Genomic DNA, 19653 nt, shown 5'->3' on the forward strand with positions numbered 1-19653 from the left:
GAAGCATAAAAATGTGGCACAATTCCGCGGCCGGGCAGTCTTTTGGCGCGAGATGATTCTAACATGGCGGACTAGAATGTACGCTGACAACTTGTCACTGTTTTTCAGTTTCCTTTCCTTGCGCTTGTGCTTATGCTTGCGTCGTCCCGTTTAACACGTGCGACGCAACTGACGCAAGCACAAGCACAAGCAAATGGAAATAGATCGTACGTGTAGACCAGGCTTTAACTTTGTCGCGTAAAACGTCAACACAGCCCCGTATAAATTCGATTATGACACCCTCACTCGTTCACCGCTATTCCTACAAAACTTTTTTTCTTTAGGTAGCTCGCGTTCTTTTCAAGAGCTCGAACTACCCTTTTCATTAAACCCTGCATCCCTTGCTTGTTTCAACAATTACCTAAAAACTTGTTTTGAGAAAAATTCGACCTTTCTTCCCTATCAGCAACCTTAAGTATGATTCCAGGAACCACTTGCTTGTGAGGGATATTGTGTTACTGGTATCATCCACCAAACATTAGCGCCTCCTTTACGTTTAAGCTTGAGTATTGGCTTTTGTGTTCTCAGATGATGTTTTTCGTGGACAAAAATTCATCCTGTCAGTAAGTTACAGAGACGTGGCTGTTTCAGAGAAACCTGTACCTCTATCTGCGAAATCAAAGCAAAGTAATCACTCTGACCGGCTAATCACAACAAATACAAACCGCACAATGAACCAATAAGAATTCAACTTAATGTCAAGAGCGGGAAAACGTGTGCAAGATTCACCATTGGTTTTGGTTTTAGAAATTGGCGCGAATTTTGTTTGCCCAATCACGTAGCTTAGAGATACAAAACGAAAGGAAACGCAAACTTACTTTTAACTTATAATTGACAAGCTCTCTTTGTCTGATCTTAACTAACCACGTTTCAGGAAAAAAGTCATCCTGTATAAAAACATAAAGTAATTACTTAAGTAAGACTCTTAAGACACATTTCATTTTTTTAGAAATCAATTGATTTGTTATCCCTTTTAGGTGGTGGTGGTGGTGGTTTTTACTCCAGCGGAAGAAGTTCAACACAGTTCGGTGGTTCCATGGGTAATGGCGGAGAAGGCGGCAAAGGATTTCTTCAGGGAGGAGTGGGTGGAAGAGCCTGGTATAACAATGTTGTTGGAGGGTTTGGAGGAGGAGGTGGTGCTTACGGATCTGGTGGTGGTGCTGGAGGCGGCGGAGGCTACTCTGGAGGAAGCAGCGGAGATAATGAACATGACTCCTGTGGGGGAGGGGGAGGATCTTACAATACAGGAAAAAACCAGCAGAACGAATGTTGCTATAACACAGCTGGCCATGGTCAGGTGATAATAACATTGATCTAGGTGGCGCATGCTCAGTTAGTCGAATTTAAGAGCTCCCAAACGCCTCTTTTTGTAAAGATGTTACAGCAATATAATATAAAGCTTTTCTGTAGTTGTTTCTTATTATTAGTTACCCCAAAAATTGAAACAATATTATTATAATCAACCGCGAAAAGGTATAACAATTAGAAAGTAATCGGTTTGTAATTGACAAGAGTACTTTTTAATATCCGTTAATTGAACGACTGTGTGATAGTGATCCATCTTAGGCAATAAAAGCAATGGAGTACGTTTTTGAATAAATGTTGAAAGTTATTTGTGTGACTCACTGATGAAGAGCACCAACGGATATCAGAAAACTGGCTAAATGAGGAACCGTATCCGAGAGAGCGAATTTCCCGTAGGAAAAGAATTTGACAAACGAAGGTTATCATGACACTTGAAGCGTAATAACAGCTGTATTTTCTTCATCTTCTAATCACGAAATAAATAGATTTAATTTATGTTACGTATTACTTTTATTTCCTAGCTTACTTTACTGTTGTGTTTTGGCTTTTAACTAAAAACAACTTGCGCTATTTCGCTGATCAATTAGTAGGAAAAAGAAAAATCAAGTGAAGACCTGTTCAGCAGGTAAAACGAGTTTTGGTTTATATTCATGTGCTATTTGCATTTGTTAGGATTTTTAACTGGGCTCCGAAGCAAAAGATGAATAATCTTCCCTTGCTTTATTCCCCTCAGCCTCAGAGCGAAATTGAAATTGGCCAAGTAAAAACCGCCTTAGCTAGCAGCTTTTACTGACGCTTTGTCCAATTTGATATTAAGATTTCAATTGCATAGTTTTTGAAATCATTAGTAATATAGGCCACTACTAATTCTGTGTCAATAATACAGAAACTCTGTGTTGCTGGGACCACGTGACCGAAGTTTCGTTGTTTAAAATCATTATTGGCTATAATTTACGTTTAAGATTTGATGCCATGGTGGTGTGAATTTTAGCGTTTAAAAACTTTGCAAAAGAAAAATTTGCTCTAACTTGCCAGCAACTTTTTTTTAAATTCAAATTCTAGAAATTTTGAACATACAGAACACTGATAAAAGGTCAATCTTTAACGTGCCTCAAACTCGTCGCCTTTCATAAATCTGAAATATTTTTAGTTCACATACTCTTAAAGTTGTATCTCATAAATTAGTGAAGAGTAGGTCACGTGACGCCCTGACTTCAAAGGGCTTCTACTTGTGTCACGAAGTTCAATGGCAAACGAAATTGCGAGTAGTGAGGAATGTTAAAGGAAATAACTTGGAGAAAAACTGATCGTTTAAATTTACAGGTTTTCTTTCTGAAAAATAGAATTACGTTGGGTTTGTTGTATTACAACATAAACGAGTGCTCTGACTGCCTTATGTGCTTCATTGATCTAGCGGTGAGTGTATGCAAACCATTCATCAAACAATTGCCTTGGGAGCTTATTTCAAATTTCACATATTGAGGACAACATTTTTTCCATAGCAGTGTAGTTTATATATACTTGCCCTAAAATTTTAATTCATGTACCATTTTTAACTTGTTCAATTTATTTGTGGTGGATTAGTGCTATTTCAGTTTTTATGAAACCAAGGGGCTGAAGGGGCGCTTAGTCGAGAAGGTGCGGCAAAGTACATGAACCTGGGTTGGCCAAGTTGATTTGCACTCTTATTATATTAGTTATATTATATTTTAGTTATATTATAAAAAAATATTACTTACAAATTAATGTAAGGGAATAATCATCAATTGCTTCATTTAAGTACAGGGTCATGTCCTTTAGGAGGGTTTTAATTCCTTAAAGGTAAAAGTAAAATTTTATTGTCATTGGATATATTTTAATTTTAAGTAGTTTTTAACTTTAATGCTTGTCCTGCTAATTATTGTAAAGCGCCACGGACAATTAGTGGAGGTTGGCGCTCTATAAATCTGAATTATCGTCATCAATTATTGTTTTGCTCAGGGAAGTGATGCCCTCACAGCAAATTTAACAAATAAAAATTATGAAAGATGCGTTTAATTGCAGTAAAAAATGTTGTTTACTTTCTCTTACTGGAATGATATTCAAAAATACAAATAAGTGAAAATTTACGACGTTTTCATGTCATCCTGATACCATTTTTAAGTATATAGTATAGACACCAAAACAATTGTCATTTTTTTACGTACACTGCGGATAAATAGAAGGTGACAATTGAAATGTTCACCGTTAGAGTTAATTAACTCTATTTTTATTTATTTTCATTCTCTTAGTGATTTCAGGATTACATTGAACAGCCGCATGTTTTCATTTTGACTAGATTTTCAAAAGGTTTAAAATAAGAATTGTAATTAAAGGTAGAAGCATTGTTTCGTCATTCTATTGGCTGAGGTAATATCTAAATTGTAGTTGGCTGAGTGGAGCTGCAGAAAGTACAGTTTCCAAAGTAACTTACAAGATGATGAAGCTTTCTGAAAAGTTTCAAGCGATGATGGAGACATTTCCTGAATTTAACTCTTGCGCAAGTCCAGAATTTAAAAAACTTAAAGCAAGACACATTGAAAAGCTTGAACATTTGGCTTGTTTTATAACCAAGTTGATCCGAAATTGGGAAGAAAGAACGCAATTTGTTTTAAGAAGAGAAGCTAAGATCTATTTTATTTCTCTGCAAAGACTCAACCCGTAAGAAACCCAAGTCACAAGAGACAGAGAATGCGAGTAAACAGTATAATTAAGTTCTCCACGAAGCCCAAGGTACTCTAGGGAAAAGTACTTCAGTGGATGTGATTAAAAGAAGTATTTTTTCAAGGGAAAAAAACTGTATGGACTTGCCCTTGTATTTAGAGAGGTGGTGGGTGATGAATGAAAAGAGAATATTTGCCGGACGTTAAAGAGAACCTCCACTCTTACAAACAAATGACTTTAGATTGATAGATTGTTTAATAGTGTCTAAATTTCATGGCTTATTTTAAAATGTGGAGATGATCGTTGCCCATTCTTCGATGAAATTTCCCGCCCATAGACATTTTGGATTTTACGACGTCATAAACTCTTTGATGGAATAACCTACAAGTAAAGTTACAGGACTACTGAAAGGTACTTGGCTTAGTGTCAATTTAAAATAATCTAGGACTTCACATGGGAACTGCTCAATTTTTAATGCTCGGATACCGTACCGCATGTTTTGTACCACTGATAAGATAACACGCCGGGTTACATTGTTCTCGACAGATTCTGTGTCAGTTTTATAGTTTTTGTTTTAATATAATACAAATGAATAAGCCAAAAAGCTGAAATTGTTGCACCTTCATTTTTTTAACAATTACAACTACGCAAAATAGGATAAAATCTTGCTCTAGTAAAGAAATTACTTTGAGTGGTTTTCAATTGAGTTAATTTCAATCTCTTAGCCGAAGTGATCATTTCAACTTATTACAATAACCGTAAACAACACAATCAAACAATGAAACCTCCAAACAAGTAAATGTCGACCATTAGGCTGTTGGCTTCAAATGCTTCAAGGCTTCAAAAAGAGGTAAGAAAAACCTTAACATAGTACAGCTGACAGTATCATTCATTCTCATACTGAAATCATGTACGGTATAATAAACAGAAACTCAATACACAGCGTTCATCGCACAGTACCTGGTAACGGCAAGGACGATCATTCCATTTTCCTGTTGAAACTTCACCTAAACATAATAAAAGTACAAAAAGAGAGAAGGGGAAGCTTTCATGTAAATTGTCGCACTTCAGGATTGCATGTAATGATAATTACCTTAGAAAAGAGCGCTACATTTTCTCATTTGAACTTCCAGAGTGTTTTCACCAGTTGCAACACTGATTCAGAACTCAGAATAATCTAACACAGCATAATAAACAACGCCAGAAGAAACCTGTGATCGACAATTTTCATTTCACTGTCATTGTCTGCTTACCCATCCAAATTCAATTGTATCCCTCGCGTGATACAATCAGCAGTTGTTGTCCGCGCGGGATACGTTCAGCAGTTGTTGCCTTCGCTTGATACAATAGATAAGTGAAGATTCATGCAGGGGCTTCAGTTTTCAAGAGTAAATGTTGCAATCAATTTTTACATTCATTGTAAATGACGGAGATCTCTTAAAATTTTAACTGGTCGGCTTCAACTAGTTGTGTTTAGCATTCGGCATAACGATGTTTTTTTCGGACGTATACGGTTTACGGCTTTGCTACTGCGCCAATGTTCTGCGCATCTCGGGACGATCCAAGAAACCCTAATTTCTTTAAGACGGTGTCTACTAATTGAAAGGAATTTTTGCGCAGTTTATGGCTATGCTAGAAAACGGAAAATCTAAGCAAGGCCGTAGTAAAATCCAAAAAGAAAATTGGGAGTAACCACACAATTTTCAGAGATCAGTTAAGCTTCAATTAAAAAAAAAAAAAAAAAAAAAAATGCCATATATTGTTATATATTTAGACGGATTTTTATAATTATTGTTGCTTAATTACCTCTGAAAAATGCATGGCTAGCCCCAATTTTCTTTTTGGATTTCAAAATCTCTTGCTAAGATCTGCTTTTTCCACATAGTTATAAAGCGTGTAAAATACTTCTGTATTAGTAGGCACCATCCTTAAGTTGCCATTTGTTTCTATTCCCTCTGTTAAAGTGGGAGCGGTCGCTAACAATAGTGTATGCGGAGTAGGCGTGGCTTATGACGCCAATATTGGAGGTAAATCTTAGTTCTCAGCCCCATTTTCTCATGTGGTCAGCTATTAGACCATGATTGAAAGATTTCTGATCAGAAAAGACCGACACGGTGAAAATCCCCCTTCACAAACAAATAAACAGCAAACAAAACGCTAGCAAACAAACAGACCAACAGATAAACGGCAAGTAACCGAGCACACGATAAAGCAAACAAAAGAAGTACTAGAAATACGTGACTCGCAAAACCTCGCGAAGCTGGGGCTGGGTGGAATGCCCTCTTTACATCAAACGAGGAGATTAGAAGGCGCATAATATTTTTTTTTTGATGAGCATAGTGTTTTCGTAGTTCCACGGGCTAGTTTGCGGTTGAAACTCTATTTCTGTCGCGACGTAATGTACAACGGGCGTGCAGCGCTGTCGTGTTCGATGAATTTATTTCCCACGGAAAATTATTTACCGCGGCCACAAAGCGTGTAATTTCTTTAATGCACTCTTTCACAAAAAAGATTTCTAAAAGAAAGGGAAAAGATTCTGGGGAGATGGTTCTGTATCCAGTGAATATTGATGAACATTGCAGTTGAAATTTGATCATGCACGCATATTTTTTTGCGATGTATGCAAATTTTGCTCCAGACGACGCCAGACAGTCTGACGTCATTGTGCGGACACCTTCAAAGATATAAACATATATATATATATATAAATATATTTTTCGCTCGAATTCGCGCGGCTTAGCTCCGCTCGGGCCGGCTCGGCCCGACAAATTTATTAACCTCGCTACGCTCGGGCCTTCGGCCCTCGCTTCGCGAGGAACTAAACAACCACGCTAGTATTGGAAAGAGACCTTATCCGGTGCGGCTAGATTTTAAAAAAAAAAAATTATGGACATTTACCCTTGCAAAGCAAAGCCGTTATAATATAATTAAGACGATAACTTAACGGAGAAGTCATATTTGCTGTTGTTACGTTTACTCGCATTAAAAAAGAACAGCCGAACGTTCACGAAGGACAGCGGCCGTAGACTAAAATCTCTCATAAGAGGATATTCAGTCGTCGTCTCAACCAGAAACAAGTACCATGGGCGGGTTGTGCAAACGATTTTCAGACGGGGTTTAACCACGGTCTAAGCTCATTTCAATCTGGCCAACCAGAATAGGTAGACGTGCTCTCTTGTAAACCCTGTCAAAATGCATGTTGCAGTGGCTACAATAGACACGCAATTATCTACTTAAAATGAACCATTTACGAAGAGATACATGGTTGTTCTAGTTGACTTCAACCTCGCTACTTTACGCGAGCGGGCCTTCAGGATATCCAGTTATAGAGAGTTCGACTGTACCTTGCTGAAGAAAAAATTAAGAAATAAAATGCACAGAAATTAACTTTTCTATGCCAATGTTTTAGGTGTAAGAATGTTAGACGGTCAGGCGACCGATGTGCTGGAAGGCAGCTCGCTGAGTTTTCAATCCGAGTACATTGACATCTACAGCAACTGTTGGGGTCCAAAGGATGATGGCAAAGCATTCGGTAAACCGGGAAAGCTTGCTCAAGAAGTGCTTATGCAGGGAGCTTTGAAGGTAAACTGATCTAACATTCATAAGTCTTACCCAGTTTAGTTAACTGACACAAGTTTTGAAAGTTACATAAATTTGCTTTTATTACACCATTGGAGAAAACACATCATTTTTTGACGACTTGTTGTAGTCAATCGTAATCGGACGTCAATCGTCCATATATTTCCGATATCGACTTCGTGTACAGACTGTGCACGACCCGAGTAAGGGACCGTATACCGGTAATCTAATGCAGTGTTTGCAGTTTATCGTGAACAGGGACTGATTAGCGACTAGCTGTGACTTCTTCTCAAAGATGATTTACTTTCCAATTGTAGGGCCGCGGTGGTAAGGGTAACATCTATGTATGGGCAACTGGTAATGGAGGTCTAACAGATGACGACTGTAACTGTGATGGCTACACGACCAGTATATACACCATATCAGTTGGATGTATTGGTGATCATGGATTATCGGCTTACTACACCGAGTTGTGCTCGTCTACGTTAGCTGTGACTTTCAATGGAGGATCACACAGGGAGAAGGAAGAAAACAAAATGGTATGGCTAAGCGATGAAATTCTTAACCCTTTAAGCCCACAGTGATGAGCATCAAATTTCAAAGCTAACTAATCCTAGTTCCTTTGCACTTGCAGAGTACTTGTTAACAAAACTGGACTATTATCCATTCACACAAATATGTTTAATGGCTGTTGAAAGTGACACTAAAAATTGGTGAAACTGCCTCTTAAAACATTCATAGAAATTTTCATTACTTGAGTTGAAAACTTAATATTAGAAGGCAAGAATTTATGAATGAGCATTGTCGTTTATTTGACTGAAGGAGAGTGACTCCATGGGGCTCTAAATCCTATTGAGATCATGGGAAACCGAATTAGTGATGATGGTTTGATTTGGTGTCATGCTATAGTAGTCAAGGTCCCAAAAATGTTAGTTGGGGGAGGGCTCTCAAAAATGAGTTTGAAGCCATGAATAATTCGTGAAATTCAAAACAGTGAAACTATCAGTTTGTTTGGCAAAAGACTTAAAAAATTCCTTCTATCTAAGTTAAATTGACTCTTTGTTGAGCTACACACCTTTTCTTTACCTTTTCTTTTTTTTCTTCCTTTCCTTTTTTTTTTTTTTTTTTTTTCTTTAAAAGAAAAAAAAATTTAATTGGAAATTTCAATCAGTACCCTTAACTTCTATGGTTTATCCAATAGTTCTAGGAAGCCTATAGTTAATAAGCCCCCGGCTTCTATATAGGCTTCCTAGCCTTTAACACATTTAATATTGTAAATAGTCAAGTATGAATATTGTAATAGTAAGAATATTGTGTGTCGTCTATAATGTATTTATGTTGTATTTTTTTGTTAATGGCAAATAAATTGAATTGAATTGAATTTCTTAGGTCATACAAGAAAGCAACAGTCCTTCCAGGGTAACCTGTTTATCTTGTTTTAGGTCACTACGGACCTACATCACAAGTGCACAGAAGAGTTCAAAGGCACGCCGTCTGCTGCGCCACTGGCTGCAGGAATGTTTGCTCTTGTTATACAGGCAAAGTGAGTACATGTTTCGCTTTTGTTTTTCAAGCGACTTAGGTACAAAAAAGAAAAAAACCACTTTTTACAGCTTCTTTTCGTTGCTTGTTAAATTAATTTTTGTCGCGCTTAATCAGCTACGTTACTATGAAGACGATCCGAGTTGACATTTCAGCTGTGTATCTTTATGAACTCTGTCTATTATGCTGCGTAGACTTTGATGATTTTTCAACTATTAATTTAACGTTTAGAGAGCGTTAAGGAAAACACCGGTCAATCAGACCAAGTTTAGGTAAGACCAAGAAATAAAACGAGAGAGCCAAGTACAACTATTCTATTTCCTTTAAAAACTCAGGCTTTGAAAATAAGTGATAGTAAATGTGTATCGGCAAAAAAAAAAACCTTGAGTAGCTAGTGCACCATGCAATCCGATTGCCGACAATTTCACAGGGGATGCTCCCTTATACTGTACCTACATAGTTATAAACCACCATGAAAAGTATGGTTTTTGGTATCGATTTTAACCATTTTGTTTTGAAATTCTGAAAACGGGTATAGACTTTGGAAGTCAGGTCTGAAGAGGGCAATCGGAACATTGTGTATTTCGGCCTGAAATAGGGTCAGGGTTTGAAGAAGCAGGCGGCATTTCAACACAAAAACGTCCGAGAAGAAGGCCCCCCCCCCCCCCACCCCTTCCCCGGGTGAAAATTGCCATTCCCTTTGGTGAGTATGATATTACACCGAAATTTAGATCCGACGAGCCGTCTTATGATGACCTACTATTGACTTCAATAGACCTTCATTACACATGTTGAGTCTCAGGAGAATAAAAGTTTTGCTTTTACACGGCAAGCCTCGCACTGAATTTGTGCCTGGCCGAGGCTTGCCGTGTGAAAACAAAACTTTTTATTCCCCCGAGAATCAGCATGGCCGCCGAGTGATAAGGGTCTCTTTAATCTGAAATCACTTGTCACTCAGAGTCTGTTTAAATAATTTGCCATTATTTATTAACAATTACTGAGCAGTGTACCTGAACTCATCCACCGGTCTCATTAATTGTTTTTTTTTCTAGCCCCAATCTTTCTTGGCGAGATGTCCAGCGTCTTGTAGTGGAAACTGCCCAGGTTACGAGTCCAGTCGATGAAGGCTGGATGAAGAATGGAGCTGGGTATCATTTTAATCATAAGTTTGGCTTTGGGAGGTTAGATGCCACGGCAATGGTCAAACGAGCGAAAACTTGGAAGAGTGTGGCACCACAAAGAACCTGCCACGGACCCTCAAGTCAAACACAACAGTGAGTCACGGTATCTGTTTTGTTTTCAACTGTAGCTCCGTCAGCAGAAAAACAGACAGAGAAAACAGAGAGATCTCAAAATTGTCAACGCCGGAAGGAAATTCAAGAGAAAATATCGAGAACGTTATACCTGCCAGCTTACCCTAAGGGCTTATTTTCTCGTTTCCTCGGCTATGGTTCGGTTATTAATGAGAATTAAGTGCAAAGTCAAGGGCACATTAACGACAAGAAAATATCGGACCTGTTTAATGATAAACTATGAATTTGGCGTTTGATAGTTTTGCTAAAAAATGTGTCTGTTTTGGCTCATCAGGTTGACCAAAAAACTCTTAGCTATAGTCTTTACGTTGTTGCCGTTACTACTAAATGCTGGCATACATTGCTTATGTGGCATACATCACTTATTTGGCATACATTTTTGGATTGTTAGTGCAGTAGCCACGACCTCTATAAAGTAATTAGGGAAGTTCAGATTAGAGTACGAAACGAGATTGAGTACGAGTATGTACGACTTTCAAATTTCGTATCAGTCCCATCCCCAGAACTCTCGTTCCTTCCCGTTGTTTACCAGCAGATAAAAGGACCCTAGAAACAAGATTGGTGGGAGAAGCGCTTATTTAAACCACGCAAATCTCGAAATGGTAGTCAAATCTGAAGGTCCCTAATAAGTGGCAAAGGACTGCTTACTGCAGGAGTGGCCTTGTCGACCGCCTGTCGTCGGACTAACACCGAGTCTCCTATCCGTATTTCAAGGGTTTTGACATACCTATTGTTGTCTGCATAACCTTTTATTTGCATCTTCTTCTCAAGATCTCTCTTGCACAGCTCTTCAAAATTATGTGCACGGGGAGTAACTCCAATGGGAAGCCTGGTGCAGAACTTGCGGCTAGGGTACATCAGGTCTGCTGGAGCGATCTTGGTGGTGCAATGCGGCGTTGCCCTATAGGCGCGGAGGAATCCGCTTGAAATTTGATCCCATCAGTTGGCTAATTTAATAAAACTTCTTTAGTATCCTCATGAATTGCTCGGCCTCCCCGTTAGATTCAGGGGTGTCTTCCGCTCATGAGGAAAACCCAAATACTTGCTAAAGTCACTGAAGTCTTTCCCATTGAACGGGAGTCCGTTGTCGGTGCTTACCGACACGAATATGCTAAGCGAGGCGAAGGTTTTGTCCAGCTTGGGTATCACTGCTCTAGCACTGGTTGAGGTAACGAACTCTAACTCTGCCCATCTGGACTGCTTGCAAACGGTGACCAGCAGGTACTCTCTGCGAGCTTGACCACCTTATCACGCATGGAATTGGGAACTACTATTCGTGTTCCTCGAACTAGTAGTCCTCCTACAACAGCCACCTCAGTGAAGATGAAGTCATACTACGGCCCGAGCGTGCCCTTCTCTCGGGCGGTGAAGAATCCTCCAGCTATGGCTTCCTTCAGGCTCGAAAGTTTTGTGTCTGCAAGTGTTTCCTCTAGCAACTCCTGCCAGGTAACTGGTTCCGGCACGGACGAATTCACAATTGCCATGATATCATTCTTGAATTCGTCCTCGGTCTCTCTCAGCTCGAACTCAGCTTACTTATACTGCTGGGATGGCCCTGCTGCACAACCAACGGCTCTGGAAGTCGAGAGTTGTAGTCTGCTTCATTGTTCTCAGACTCCGCATTCTTTCCCGGGACATAGTTTACGCGATAATTGAAGCCTTGACGGCGAACCCGCATCATCTCTATGCGGAGTGGCGCTTTCGTTCTGCAGCCTGACAGTATTGGCACCTACGGTTTGTGTTCGGTATCTACCTCAAAATATATCTCTCAGGCCGTAAAGGTTTATCTGATTAGCAAAGATTCCTCACTCGATTGCTTTGGCCTCGTTCTCTAGCTGTGAGTACCTGCTTTCAGTGTCTGAATGCTCCTGAGCGATGCGTGACAGGTCTCCATCGCTTGGCCAGAGGATCAGACTGCTTCATGGTGGCTACCATTCCACCTGGCCCGGCATCCGTCTTCAGCCTTTTCTTGATTTGCAGGTCAAAGTACGCCATCACTATGTCCTCTGTGAGCATTGCTTTTACCTGTTCAAATGACTGTTGGCTCTCTGGTGTCCACTGGGAGTTAATGTCATCCTTAATCAGATTTCGCAGTGGAGCAGTCACCTTCCATAAAATCTGCGTTAGCTCCCGCGAAGAACAGGAAGGAGCGAACCTCGACTGCTGACTGAGTCTTTTTGCTTTCAGAGCTGCCACCTGTCTGGGTCCGGCGAAATGCCTTCACTAGAGAACACCTTTCCAAAGAACTAAACAGCTCGGAGATTGAGCCTACTTTTTTACAAATTAAGTGTGAGCCCATGCTCGCGCCACAACTGCAGTACATGCCTAAGTGCTTCGTCATGTTACAGCGGTGCTACGCCAAAGACTAGGATGTCTACCACCTTACAGACCTCTTCATCTCGGCTGTGCTGTTGACTCCCAAGTGCAGTCTCTCGAACCGTTTTAGCCCCCTGTGTGTGTAGAAAGTGGTTACCTTCGTGCGTTCCTTGGCCAGCTCCAACTTCATGTACCCGTCGTTCGTGTCCAGGTGGGAGAAATATTTGGCATCATTGAGTTTCGTCTCCAGTTCCCTTAAGGCGGGGATGTCATGCCTGGTTCTCTTGATGTACTTGTTGGTGTCCGTCATGTTCAGGTTTGCCTTAATGTTTTCTCCTTCCTTCTTTGGGTCGAGGACGACATTGCTGCACCAGTCAGTTGGTTCATCTCCTGCATCTTCAATGATGTCCATTTCCTCCCATTTGTGGAGAATCTGATCAAACTTATCTTTGAGCGGTAGGGATATTGTCCTCTGTTTCTGTACAGCGCCTTTTACGTCTGGGTCCACGTGCAACTTTATCTTGACTCCTTTTAACTTTCCTAAGACCGAGAACACATCCTTGTACCCCTCAATCAGGTCGACTGTGGCTTGTCTATTCTCTCCCATGACAGGTAGTGGCGTGCTACGTTCGGCAGCCTGACGGCTTAGCAATGCAGTGTCCCCTTGACCTTTAACGACGTACACAGGCTCTGCGATCTCCTTCTCTCACCGAGTAAGTGTTGCTGCAAATTTTGCCCCTTTCCTTCTCCGGAGTAACTCCTAATCGCTACGCTAGTGGGCTGCAGGGTACATTTGGTTTGGAGCTTCCCATAGTGATTTTCGGTAACTACGGTGACATCAGCCTGAGTATCCAGGTGTAGGCTGATGGAAACGCCATTGATGTTAAGAGCTACCGTTGGGTTTTGCGACTTCCTTCCTTCAACTGGTAGAGATACACCTCCTCTAGTGTCTCCTCTTCCTGAGACACATAGTACGCATTTGTCTCTTGCTCAAGCTCGACTGAGTTGGCTTGCTTGTCCTTGCCTTCATTACTTGCCTTGTTACACATGCGGGCAAAGTGGTTCAAACGCCCACACTTAAGGCATCTCCTTCCAGTGGCTGGGCATGCATTCTTGTTCACGTGTGCCTCATTACCACACTTGATGCAGCCGGGCCTGGCCTGAGTTTGCGAGCGGCCAGCGGTTTGGTCTGGGCCCTTACTTCTCGTACTGTATCGGCCTGGTCTACTAACTCGCTTCGCCACTGGATCATCCTTAGCCTGGCTGTAAACCGTATCACCGGCTTTCATCATTTGACTGCCTAATGATTTCGCTTCGAAGCTCGTTGCCGGTTTTCACTACTGTCAACATGACGATAGCATTGTCTAGTGTAATAGGGAAGACACAATGAAGCTCCTGCTCCCTGCATTTAGTCTCGAAATCAGCGAAGTACATGTTGGGTGTCCATTCCGTGTTGAAAAACTTGTATAACTTCAAAGTGTTGTTGGGATTTGCCTTGAAGTGTTGATCCAGTTTTTCGATTTGCGACTTGTAATCCGCAGGGCTGTTCCGACAGTGTTTGGATTAACTTTTGTAACTCCTCTCCGCCAACTAACAGCAGTAAATCGAGCTTGTCGTCGTTTGTGACTGCCATCCATCGAGTGGCTCCCTTGAAACGATCTTTCCATAACTTTCACGCCTTTTCTCGTTTCCCTGGCTCTCCACCCAAACTCAAGGCTCCGACGCTTGCTTTTACGTTGGCAAGAATTCCTGAATTTCCTTTCTGGCTGGTTGCTGCTTGGTCGCGCATTTTGTTTTATCCTCGTCGCCAATTTAATGGTCGAACCATAGAAACACAAAAGCTGCCGTGCTGGCATCAACCCAACAAAGGTAACCGGGCCTGCAGAGTCCCAGCATGCAATAGGCCTAGTGCTCACTCCTAACAGTACGATACTACATTTTACAATCCTTCTGTTTTCTGCTATTCAAGTTCATTTAAAGGGGCACTATCACGAAGAGTTTGCTAAATGTTGGTCAAGAGTGCTCAAATATTTGACTAAGAACCTCTTCTCTAGCATGAAATTGCTCTTAGAGAAGGCCTATGAAAGAGATATGAAACGATTTAAAATCCCTTTTTGGCCCTTTTTCCAAAATACATAAGAGGAACTTGAAAAAGTTGGCCAATTTTTTCAAGGTGCAATCCATTTCCATCCTAGCCATCTGCAGCCAAAGATGAATGATACTAGTTTCTGTGCACTAGTAGGGTTATTGTTAACATAAATGAACCATTATTTTGACATTTTCATCTTCACAAATGTGTTTGTTGGGTATTCAAAGTGACACTAAAAGTAAATGACACTGCTCTTTTAAGTCCATTTGCATTTGAGATACCTTAATTCATACAAGCGTATAACGTTGGTTCGAAAAAGGTGTCCTCTTGTGAAAGATTAATTTGAGATTGAGACTGAAAATGATTCTGTTTTACAGGGAGATTCCCGCTGGCGGAACCCTGTCAATCACCATCGACACCATTGCCTGCGATGGAACTGATAAGGAAATCACTAAGCTGGAACACGTGACCCTAACCGTCAGCTTCCAGCACCGGCGACGTGGTGACGTCAGCATTGACCTGTTCACGCCGAGCGGGACTAGGAACGAAATGCTTTCTACTCGGCGCTATGATGATTCAAAAAATGGTCTTCACGATTGGACATTTATGACCGTGCACAACTGGGGAGAGAATCCCAAGGGAGTGTGGGTGATGAATGTTACTGATAACATCGCTACGTTGAATAAGGGTGTAGACGTGAATGGATATCTGCAACACGATACCAGTAAACAGGAGGCGGACGTGGAAGACCTAGAAGAAGAGGTGAATTTGGCTTTTAGAATGGTTTTCAATACAGTTTCGTAAATCAAATATCAAAGTTATTCTGGCAAACACGAGAACGCAAATAGCGTAATGAACCAAGCAGAACTCGAATCAAATTTATGCAACCGGCGTCAAGCGCGGGAAAACGCGTGCGAACCGGTGACGATTTGTTTTGGTTTTGCTTCTCATTGGCTTAGAAAAAACCGCGAGTTTTGGTAACCATTCACGGAATGTAGTAAACCCAGCAAACGCGACCCCACTTTAGACACTGTAATTGATAACCGCTCGTTAAAATGATTAAACTTAAAATTTTTAAAAGATAGCATCCACGACCGACCGGCGTATTTGTTTCATAAAAGGAATCTCAAAACGAAATAAGCCCACTAAACTGCGAGTTTGCCTCGTGTGTGCTCATTTGTAGTTATCGTAAAGAAACAGATTTATGGCCTGTTGGTTGTTTGATACGATACGTTCCTAATTGTGAGCGCCGTTTTCACCGTTCACATTTTACATTAGTAAAATTCGGTGAAGAATGAGGCCGAAAAGATTACGGAAACGCTCCGTCTGTTGGAATTGAATAGAAAATTGCAAAGGCTAAGTCATCGGCTTGGGACGAATTTGATGCTATGTCTGGGGCAACAATTCTAAAACTGCCCAACATCTCCCCCATTAAGAGTCAACCATATTACACTTTTATCTAACTTGTCACTAACTTTCTTCTTCTCGCTAAATTAAAGGTTATTGACGATGAAAAGAAAACTCAAGAATTAGAATCCAAAAAGGCTGGAAAGAACGGAGACTTCAATGGGGCTTCATGGGATGCGCCCTACCCGGAGGGGGTGAAAAAACACAAGATTCACACACCGGCCGAGCTTCCAGAGAACAAGGTAAACAGCGGCGAGGACGAAGAAGAGAAAAACAATGGTGAGTTTAGATAGTTATGAGAAACTACATGACGGTTTATAGTTCACACACGTTGACAGTATGGTGATATTCCATTCACCAAGACAGTTGTGTAGTTCTGTGTCAAGTCTGTATGGTCGTTCCATTTTGTCCTTGAACTAGCTAGCATAGAAGAGCCAATTCAATTTTTGGAATGCTAATAAACCTTTATTATTATTATTATTATTATTATTATTATTATTATTATTATTATTATTATTATTAGAACTGGGGACATGGTTTACTGTAAGGCGCAATAAGACGGCGGCAATTCGATGGAAGCATATGATATCAGCAATAGGAAACTGAAAACAGTCTAGCTTTCATTTCAAGAGTCACACTTCAGGACATTTTTTTCACCCGGCTTGTACTGTGAAACTCCGTTGTTAACCGCCAACGACGCTCCACCGGCCATCAAATTTTGGTCGTATTTGCTGAGTTGTGTCAAATCACGATAGTCCACAAAAGGAAGGAGAAGAAGGGAGGAAAACCAAACAACAAAATAGCTATAGAATTAATGTGTTTGCTTTCAAAGTTTAAGCTATTTTGCATTTCAAATTTTGTATAAACTGAGTAATTTTGTAATGAATTGACACGTTGGGACTCTAAATGGCGGACTTAAGTCGTATTAACGAAGTGGTCGGATTAAAGGGTGGTCCTATGGCGCGATCCCCTGTAATCACATTTTATTGCTCCCGACTAAACTCATTGGTGCAAGGATTAACGCGCAGTTTCATCTTGTTGTGTGTTGACTGGACACAACCTTGAAAATATACATTAAACGTTAAAATATCGCCCCTAAGTGGCTGACTTTTTGTCTCAAAGTACCAGGCAATTCAGAAGCCGAGGAATGGGGAGACTATGACCCAGGAACGTTCGACACCTTTCTCCCAGAAGAATTTCAAGATGGAGTAGGAATGAGCCAAAATCCTGGAGCTTTCTACACCTCGTACGAAACGCCGGACGTTACTCAGGAAAACAATAACTACCAAATAACAGCCGCTGCTAAAAAGACGCTTCAAGACGACGACGAAACTGGTGACGATGAAAGTGACAAGGTTTACGGGTATGATCGGTACATTTACACGAACGAACCTAGCAAGATATCCCAGAGCAAACGAACGGATACAGATTATCAAGGGCAGAGAGTGCAGGTCACAACGGAAGAGACCGGCTCTCAGCGAGTGCAGGTCAATAATGGTTTTCAAGAGGAGTTTGTTCCCGGGTTAAATCCCGAATCAGGGAGGATAAGCTCGGGCGTGTTTCTAGAATGGAAATTGACATTTTACGGGACTGGTCCCGATGATAGCGTGTCAGGTTACGGCGATGATGACGATGACAATGATGCCACGCGCGCGTCTGACATAGATTTAGATTTATAGTGCGTAGCAATCGTTCGCCTTTTTTTATGTTTATGAATGTTAATTAACCAATTCGCTCACAAGCCGTACGCAAGTGTAAAGGTGGCGGAAAGCAATCGGTAACATAAAAAGCATTTCAGTTACATCTTACTAGCTATGTTTATATAATCGATGCTTAGACTCAAAAGCTAGCGCCACTTTTTAAACCAAAACAAACCGCGCCACAGGAAGGGACTCATTAGCAATTGTAATTGAATACTTCTCAAGTTAGGGGTTTATTGCTGGTACAAAATCAACAGTTATAACCACTCTTATATTTTCAAAAACAGCATCACGGGAAAAAACGTCTGCTTAGTGACATGTGAAAACTGAATTACAGCCAGCCATACTTTAGGATTTTCTGGAAAAAAAAGTTATACAAAACCTGAAAAATAACTCCTAGGAAACGTACTTCTCACTCAATATATGTATATGGTCACAATTAATTAAAGATTTCTTCCAACGAGTCAAGAATTAGAACCACAACTCGCCCAAGAAACTATTTGTAAAGGTGGGCGACAGGTGAATACTTAACTCTGGATAACAACTTTTGAAAAAAAGCAGTTTAATAAAGTTTCTTAAACCAAAACAAAGTAACGATACCCTGGCAAATCAGAACTGACCCAAACAACACCATGAACAAGGCTGAACGTAAAGAGAATACACGTGAGAGGGACAGCACATGTGAAAGAAAGCGAATTGTGTGCATATTCCAGTTCTTAGGTTTGCTAAATACTTGTTATAGGTAGTGCACTTCCTCATATTTTCTTGATTGTTATGTTTAGTTGAATAACCATTGTTTTCGTTGAATGCGGTGATCTTTAATGATGTTTGATTTAAGACGTAAACGTTCCTTCGTGTATGCCTGCTTAGCTTTCTGCGGATGAAAGGTTCTTTTTAAGCATTCAAGACTGTAATGTGACTATATTCACATATGAAACTCAGGTCTGGCTCAGATGTGCCAAAAGCAACAACATGGTACGGCAGTGGTTTGTCAGCGGTACGGCGACTGAATCAATTCTGTGAGGCAGATTAAAATGAAGCAGCGCAAAAACCTTTAAGGTACTGCAGAAGTTGTTTCATATGCCTTTCATGGCTCGAACTTAATGCAGTAAATACACTTTTGTATTTTTTTGACACATAGTAGGACTCTGGTTCAGTGACCAGTCAAGCATGAAAGTTGGACGCGCTTGCAAGAGGCGGGACGAGTTCGGTTTGACATAAAGTGCGACGTTTCAATCAGCTTTCGTCCCAGAATAGCACCAAAGTCGAGGCTGGTCGAGTAACGTGCGCCGTCTGAATGAGCTTGTTGCTTTTACTGCGCTGTCAATAACAAGTGGACTCTGTAGTTCAAGATTCAACTAACCGTTACGTTTTTACTGCCTGCCTGCCTGCCTCAATCTTTGAGCGGACTTCTAAGAAAACAAAATGTTTGGCTCAATGGGGTGGAAAGTTCATGTTCGTGCGCTGTGATTGGCAGATTTCGATCCTCTTTATCAGTTTCTGTATTTTTTGCGGTCAGCCGGTTGTCGCCGTAATTATGATCGACAGCAGTAAAACAAGGAAGCAAATTGTTAGTTGGGATTGAAGTTTAGAGTCCGTATGTTATTGAAAGGCGCAGTAAGTCGAACTGAATTAAACTAGGTACGGCGCTTGCCATATACGGCGTCTGAACCAGGCCTCT

At 40.8% G+C, this 19653-nt stretch overlaps 2 protein-coding genes across 2 annotated transcripts in view; both read left to right on the forward strand.

Annotated features, from left to right (window-relative positions):
- Nucleotides 1-2334, forward strand: part of LOC146483423 (uncharacterized) — a 46331-nt gene extending 43997 nt beyond the window's left edge. Inside the window, exon 6 of the mRNA XM_085105661.1 lies at nucleotides 1017-2334. Coding sequence (XP_084961787.1) covers nucleotides 1017-1357 — 341 coding nt within the window. The 3' untranslated portion in view covers nucleotides 1358-2334. The remainder of the gene's footprint in view (nucleotides 1-1016) is intronic.
- LOC146483421 (uncharacterized) overlaps nucleotides 1-19653 on the forward strand; it is a 203206-nt gene that overhangs the window by 88924 nt on the left and 94629 nt on the right. The gene's annotated exons all lie outside the window — the stretch shown is intronic.

This window comes from Pavona decussata, unplaced genomic scaffold (assembly GCF_977016875.1).
Source record: "Pavona decussata unplaced genomic scaffold, jaPavDecu1.1 SCAFFOLD_38, whole genome shotgun sequence".
Taxonomy (NCBI): Eukaryota; Metazoa; Cnidaria; class Anthozoa; order Scleractinia; family Agariciidae; genus Pavona; species Pavona decussata.